Source organism: Pelophylax lessonae, assembly GCF_965119305.1.
Source record: "Pelophylax lessonae genome assembly, chromosome: 8".
Taxonomy (NCBI): Eukaryota; Metazoa; Chordata; class Amphibia; order Anura; family Ranidae; genus Pelophylax; species Pelophylax lessonae.
In genome coordinates, this window is record NC_138775.1 from 42,336,475 (window position 1) to 42,344,532 (window position 8,058).

General features: G+C 41.8%; 1 protein-coding gene across 1 annotated transcript; it reads left to right on the forward strand.

The window, feature by feature from the left end:
• Positions 1–848: 848 nt before the first annotated feature.
• MDFIC2 (MyoD family inhibitor domain containing 2) lies at positions 849–7,803 on the forward strand (the record flags this gene model as incomplete). Its single annotated transcript, XM_082265550.1, has 2 exons — positions 849–1,083; positions 7,544–7,803. Exons 1-2 carry the CDS (start codon positions 978–980, stop codon positions 7,801–7,803), a joined length of 366 nt encoding a protein of 121 aa, XP_082121676.1. The 5' UTR covers positions 849–977.
• Positions 7,804–8,058: the final 255 nt, after the last annotated feature.

The following is an 8,058-nucleotide window of genomic DNA, read 5'->3' on the forward strand; positions in this document are numbered from 1 at the left end:
TACCTTTTTATCTTTTGGTATTGGGAAAAGCTGTCAGAAATTATTTAAAGTGGTTGTAAAGGCAAAAGTTTTTTTTTTTTTTAAATCCTAATGCATTCTATGCATTAGGATAAAAACCTTCTGTGTGCAGCAGCCCCCCTCACCCCCCCCCCCCCCTAATACTTACCTGAGCCCCATCTCCATCCAGTGATGTTGCAAAAGTGCCTCGGTTGTCCAGGACTCTCCCTCCTCATTTGCTGAGATACAACAATGGCATCATTGGCTCCCGTTGTCAATCAAAGTCAGTTAGCCAATCAGGAGAGAGAGGGGGCAGGGCCGAATTGCAATCCAGTGTCTGAGTGGACACACAGAGCTGCGGCTTGGCTTGGGTGCCCCCATAGCAAGCTGCTTGCAGTGGGGGAACTCGACAGGAGGGAGGGGCCAAGAGAGCCGATGAGAGACCCGAGAGGTGGAGAATCTGGGCTGCTCTATGCAAAACCAATTGCACAGAGCAGGTAAGTATAACATGTTTGGTATTTTTAAAGAGAAAAAAAAGGAGACTTTAGTATCACTTTAAGCAGATAACAGGAACAAGGTACCAGACAGAAGTCACACTCAGTGCTTTGGATAGAGGCAAGTACACCATATAGAAGGAAATGCTTTGTTCATGTTTTATGTCTGAGGTTTACAACCACTTTACAAAAAAGCTTGCAGACAATATTCATGGAATTGGTATGCTGGAAGAAGAAATATTTACAATTCTTCTTCTTTTACAAATGTAAGTGAACCATGCTTTACTGGCACACATAGATTGTAGCTGATTTGACCTCTCACAGCTTTTTGTTGCAGAAAAGAACCTTGAGAGCAGCAGCAGAGAAGACAAGACCAACGAAAAGTTATCTAAGAAGAGTAAAGAGAAGCTCTCCCAGAAACACAAGCCACCACCAAGTCCAGACACGGGGGATGAATCTTTCCAGGAGACCAACCACGAGAAGAACATGCGCCTTGTCCCTTACCCATCCAGTGAAGAATGCAGCCAAATCCTCTCTTATAAGGAAGCAAAACAGAAAAAACAGAATTCTGCCCACCAGACTGATAATGAAGGTATATTTGGATATGATTATAAATATGGGGTAAGAAAATAGCTGAACTCAGTAGAATTTGGTTTCCTAAGGCCTCTTGCCCCTGGGAGTAGACATGGGCAATCCATTTCATTATGAATTGAAATTTAGACAAAATATTTGCTATTTGGAGATTTGGATGTATCCTAATCTCTAAATCACAATGGTAATGAATTTCAACAAATCAGAAATAAACTATAAGGAAACAACAAATTCATTTGTTTCATTCTGACCCTTTATAATGTCTGAAGCATCCAAAATACCATAATGACAAAACCAGTGATCTAAATTAATTCTGATCCATTTAGTTTTTCTGTAAAGGCAAAAGGTTTTTCTATCTTAATACATTCTATGCATTATGATAAAAAAAACTTCTGTGTGCATCAACCCCCTAATACTTACCTGAGCCCACTCTCTATCCGTGTTGCAGGAGTTTCTCAGCTGCTTGGCTCCCTTCCTCGTTTGCTGAGACAGCAGCGTGGCACGACTGGCTCCCACTGCTGTCAATTAAAGTCAGTCAGCCAATCAAGAGAGAGAGAGGGACGGGGTGTGGTCACGGCTCTTTGTCTGAATGGACACAGGGAGCTGTCGCTCAGCTCGGGTGCCCCATAGCAAGCTGCTTGCTGTGGGGGCACTCAACAGGGGGGAGGAGCCTGGAGCACAGACAAGGGACCCAAGTAGAGGAGGACCCGGGCCACTCTGTGCAAAACCAACTGCATAGAGCAGGTAAGAATAAACTGAGACTTTGGTATCACTTTAACATTTTTCTTTGTTATAAAAAATGCACTATATGTGAAATGGAAACATTGCAATAAATACAGTAAAGTGTTTGGAGCGTTTATTTATTTTATTGGCCAAAATTTTGTTTATTTTGGCTATTGAAATGAATAAACACCTAAAGGTTTAAATGCATTTAGCAGCATCAATCATTTTTTCTACCAAAGCTCTGCTGCTCCTGGATGCACTGGCAGTAGATATTTTTTTTCTGCTTCTAAACTCTCCTGCCACCAAACGCGGGTAAAAGCCTGTGTGTGCATGGACCCATACTGTAGGCTAACACGCAGGGGAGTTTAGAGGCAGTAGAAAAAAATGCCAGAAAAATTTACGAGCAGCTGTAAAAACTTCTAGTGTACATGAGACAAAAAAAACAATCTTAATAACCACATTACCTCCGCTCACATGGAGGCTACTGCGGCACTTTGCCACGATACCATCCAGCGACGTAGACCTACGTCGCTGGACTCCTCCCCCTGTAGGCGGCGCTCGTGCGCTGCCGGAGGCGCGCTCCCGCTGTTTTCATTCACAGCGGGAGTCGGGCCAGGGGAGGAGCAGCTGCGATCGCCGCTGCTCTTACCCGATCATCGGGGATCGAGTCTGGAGATCCGCCCGCTGTGTGTAAACACAGCGGGCGGATCTCCATAGTGACAGGGAGTGACAGATCGGAGTGTTCAGCATAGCTGGACATCCGATCTGTCCATGACTCACAAAGTCACCTCCCCCCCTACACGTCAGTAAGCACCAGGCATACATTAACCCCTCCCTCTCCAATAAAATTAACCCCTTCACTGCCAGTGTCATTTTTACAGTAACAGTGCATATATATAGCACTGATTACTGCAGTAATGTCACTGGTACCCCCAAAAGTGTCAAAAATGTCAGTCAAGGGTCCGATCTGTCCGCCGCAATGTCGCAGTCCCGCAAAAAAAATCGCAAATCGCCGCCATTACACATTAAAAAAAAACACCAAAAATGACAGAAATCTTTCCCGTAGTTAGTAAACGCAATAACTTTTGCGCAAACCAATCAAAATACGCTTATCGTGATTTTTTTTTACCAAACATAGGTAGCAGAAAACAAATTGGCCAAAAATTTTAAAAAAATTTGATTTTTACATTTTTTTTGGGGGGGGGGGGAATTTCATATAAAAAAATGTGAAAAATATTGTTATTTTTTCAAAATAAACGCTCTTTTTTTGTTTATAGCGCAAAAAGTAAAAATCGCACAGGTGATCAAATACCACCAAAAGAAAGCTCTGTTTGTGGGAAAAAAAGGACGTAAATTTCGTTTGGGTACGGCGTCGCATGACCGCGCAATTGTCAGTTAAAGTCGCACAGCGCCGAATTGCAAAAAGTGGCCTGGACGGAAGACAGCAAAATCCTCCGGTGGTAAAGTGGTTAAAGTGAAATAAGATGATGATAAGAATAGAAAATAATAGAATAGAAAAAATTCACTAGATTAGATTAGAATAGAACAAGCAAAGCCACCCTTTAAAATGTGAATCGATTTAAAAATAACTAATATACTAACACAATCAGAATATACGAAATGAATCGGAATATATGAAACAAACTCCAAAAAAGAATCATTCTAACATAACAAATATGACAAACCAAAATTTAACTTAACAAACAAATCCAAAACAAAACAAATGTTTCCATCTTTCACATCTCTAATAGCTATACATTTCTATGGACTTCTGTTATCAGAATGTAAAGCTATGGTCTAGTCTTTCAAAACTGCAGGATATTTGCTAGCATTTGTTGTGCATTTTAAAGCAGGCAGAGGGAACTAGAGGCGAGGCTCTTTTTGCATACTTTGTGGTGAACTTATTTTTGTAGCAGATAGAGAAATGCAAAGAGGCCTAATTGTCATGATAAATTATTTAGGCGCTCCTGCACTCTTAAAACATGAAAAGCGGCCCACATATGCAAACTTCATAGAATGTGCAGCATCCATTAAGATGGTTCTTGGTGCCTGATGGGGATTTAAAAGCATCTTTACAATTTGCATGCTGCAAAGTTATGATTAAAACACTATGCTTTGTTGGAAGGTCCTGTCCCCAAAAAATTCTGTAGGATGCTGAGACTGGTTTCAGATTGCTTTTTTTTTTTTCTCTGGGGAGCCTGTAGTGATACAGACTAATGACGACTTTTGGTCCAATTAAAATGCAGAATACTAACCAGAATTACTGAAATCATAAACTCTTACTAATTAACACTCTTAGCTCCTTTCCTCATCATGCAAGAGCGGCCAATATGAAAAAGTGGAGCCTTTCATTACCTGAGACCCTCCAGGGGCATTGCTAGGGTTCTAACTAGTCCATGCACCCTTAACCATCTCACTTGGAGGGAAAAAGTGGAAACAGCATTTAATTCCTTTTTCGGTACTCCCTGGGCTTGATTTACTAAAGGCAAGTAGACTGAGCACTTTACAAGTGCGGTTACACTCTGCTTAGTAAATGAGGTGAAGCTTCAATTTGTAAAGAATACCCAATCACATGCAAGGAAATTTAAAAAAAGCATTTTTTCTTACACATGATTGGATGATGGAAGTCAGTACTGCTTCCCCTCATTTATTAAGCTCTGGTGCAAATGTATATTACCACCTGCTGTTAAAAACCCATTGTTTACAGACCTAAAAAGCTCAATCTAAAATTTAAACACAAAATGACAGTCAGAGCAGAAACTTCTCCCTTATTAGACATCCCAATTCTCAGTTTTCAGTCAGCTAAACAGAGCCTACAATGCTGTGCAAATTGACCTTTATGAGTAAACCATTGTACTATGGGAATGCTTTGTCATGCCAGCATAGTTTAGTTTTAAAGACCCATCATTACTTAACAGTGCAAGCCAATGCTGCATCCAGCACCAATGCCAATGCTGCATCAAATAGTGCAAAAAATAAACTAATGCTCAGCCGGGCACATGTTTATACTGAGCAACATAACTCAATTACTGGTCTACAGAGAATGCCATTCCCAATGTTTATATGTTGAGTTGTTAGGGCCAACTCTGCTGAAGATAATCCACCTATAAGGTTTATGTATCTCAGAGACTCCATTGAGGAATCCCCAACGGATGTCCTGGTTCAGAGAGGGAAGTCTTCCATCATCAAACTTCCTTTGCGGCTCTGAGAAGTCATATGACACCAAAAGCTGCACAGGAAGCTGATGAATTCGAATAGCCCTCCTTTTATTAAGCCTACCAACACCATGGTACGCATTTTTATTGTAATATATGTCAGCTCACAAAAATCTGTGCTTTTTACTAAAAAGCCAGTTTGTTGTGTTTGCCCCACAGACCAAAGCTTCCCAGTTCTCCTCTGGGTATCATAGTTACATAGTTAGTGAGGTTGAAAAAAGACACCAGTCCATCCAGTTCAACCTATGATGTGTGTATCGCAAAGTTAATTGTTGGTGTCATACTTCGCTTATGGTTTTTGCTGGTGTAGAATAAATCAATTATCTGAGAATCTATCTGCATAGTTTGTGAGGCTGAAAAAAGACATCAGTCCATCCAGTTCCACCTATGATGCGTGTGCGAGTTTGCTGTTAACCGTACATTGTATACCCCTGTATGTTGTGGTCTTTAAAGTGCCCATCTAATAGTTTTTTGAAACTATCGATGCTCCCTGCTGATACGACTGACTGTGGAAGTGAATACCACATCCTTACTGCTCTGACAGTGAAGAACCCCTCAAGTATTTTAAGGTTAAACCATTTTTCCTCTAGTTTTAGTGAGTGGCCACGTGTCTTATTGTATTCCCTTTCTCTAAAAAGTTTGTTCCTTATACTAGGGTCACCAGTACAGTATTTGTACATTGATATCATATCCCCCCCTCAATCGTCTCTTCTCCAGAGAGAATAAGTTCAGTGATTGTAGCCTTTCCTCATAGCTGATGTCCTCCATTCCCCTAATTATTTTTGTTGCCCTTCTCTGGACTCTCTCCAGTTCCAGCACATCCTTTCTGAGGACCGGTGCCCAGAACTGGACAGCATACTCCAGATGTGGCCGGACCAGAGTCTTGTAGAGTGGGAGAATAATCTCTTTATTTCTGGAGTGAATCCCCTTTTTTATACATGCCAGTATTCTGTTGGCTTTGCTTGCAGCGGCTTGGCATTGCATGCCACTGCCAAGCCTGTTGTCCACTAGGACCCCCAGATCCTTTTCCATCTTAGATTCACCCAGAGGCTTTCCCCCTAGTGAGTAGCTTGCTTTCATGTTTCTGACACCCAAGTGCATTACTTTACATTTTTCAACATTAAACCTCATCTGCCATGTAGTTGCCCACTCCGTTATTTTGTTCAGGTCTGCTCGTAAAGTTTCCACATCCTGCATAGAAGATATTGGCATGCCTAGTTTAGTATCATCCGCAAATACAGAGATTGTGCTAGATATCCCCTCCTCTAGATCATTTATAAATAAATTAAACAGGATTGGTCCCTGGACAGAACCTTGGGGGACCCCACTTTCCACACCCGCCCAATCTGACTACTCCCCATTAATCACCACCCTCTGGACTCTCCCCTGGAGCCAGTTCTTTATCCAGGTACTCCCCCTACGGTCCATACCTACATTCCTGTACAGTAAGCGTTTGTGGGGAACGGTGTCAAAGGCCTTTGCAAAATCCAGATACACCACATCCACAGGCTTACCTTTATCTAGGTGGCAGCTCACTTCATCGTAGAAGGTTAATAGATTGGTTTGGCAAGAACGATGTTTTATGAATCCATGCAAGAAAGTCCTGCAAGAAAGTGATGACTTTGTTATGGGCTTTCGGAAGGAGTAAAAACGCAAACTTACTCTCTTTGCTCTGGGCAGCCTCAGTAAAGAAACTATAAAGGTAAGTATAAGATGCTGGGGAAGGGGCATTAAAATAAACCTGTTGCTTTGCCATACATGGACAAATCACACGTTTACTTTAAAGCTAATCTCCACTCTGCCTTAAGTCCTGCACTGTTGGACAGGCTCCTCTCCTAAACTGTAATAGCTTATGTTGCTTTGACACTGTGAGCTTTTTATAGCGTGTTTTAGAAGCTGCAGCAATCACATAGATCTTTGAGGTCCCTGGCCAGCCTGTTCCCGGTTTTACCTGTCAATTTTTCTGTAAGGGGGATTCAGCATCATGTAGGTGCATAGGCGTGCGGATCTCGTGTGCTTTATCACTCTGTGTGCAGGTGATGAGATGGGAACAGTCTCCCACCTTTGGACTCTGCTTACGCACTTCTCTTTCACTGCATCGGCAATGTGTCGGAGTCATATACTGTATATGTAGACACACATACGCATGTGTGTTTGAGCTTCGGGGTGCACACCCTAATGCAACATGCTGCGCAAACCTATGTGTGGGTAACCAGATGAACTTCTCTCTGTGTATGGCCAGCTTTACTTTATTCAAAATGAAAAGAAAAAAGTTTAGGCTTTAATTCTACTTAAACTGTTATTGTACTTGCCCACACGTATAGAAGTTTGAAAGGAATGCTCTGTGAAATTTAATTCCTGATATGACAACTGACCCTAGTCGCACCAGAAAATTCTCTGTAAATGAATCTTACATTAAAACAATGATGTGTAAGAGGGAGTTTATAGAGAAAATGGGTTAAATGTGGATGGAGTCTTCTTTCAAAACTGATGTTGCCTAAAACTTGTGCTATCCCCCTACAGGTGAATGTGCCTCTCTTATCTTGGCCTGCCTATTCTGCCACTTCTGCGATTTCCTACTTATGTTACCAAGAACGTGTGAGAATATGGTGACCAGCTTATGCTGCCCATCCCATCGGTACTACCACACCTCCGACGAGGAGCAAGCTAACTCTGACTGCAACTGTAACTGTGACTGTGACTGCGGCCTATTTGATATTTGCCAGGAGTCAGGTGAATGCTTGGAACTTGCAATGGAAATCTCGGAAATTTGTTATCACTGAACTAAACTGACTATCTCTCATCACGCTGCTTCACTTTACCATCCCAACACACGTTTTTCTATCCATCAGCATTTTCAATGTCTACAATCTATTATCGACCAGTTTTATCTATGAGACATAATAGGAGTAGTTTTCAACTATGCCCCAATCACCTATCATAGGAATGGCCATGTCAAAAAGATATATATTTTCACGTAGTATACTCAGGTTGGTAGCAGAGTTTGTGTGGACCACAGGCAACTGTTACAATTGTCT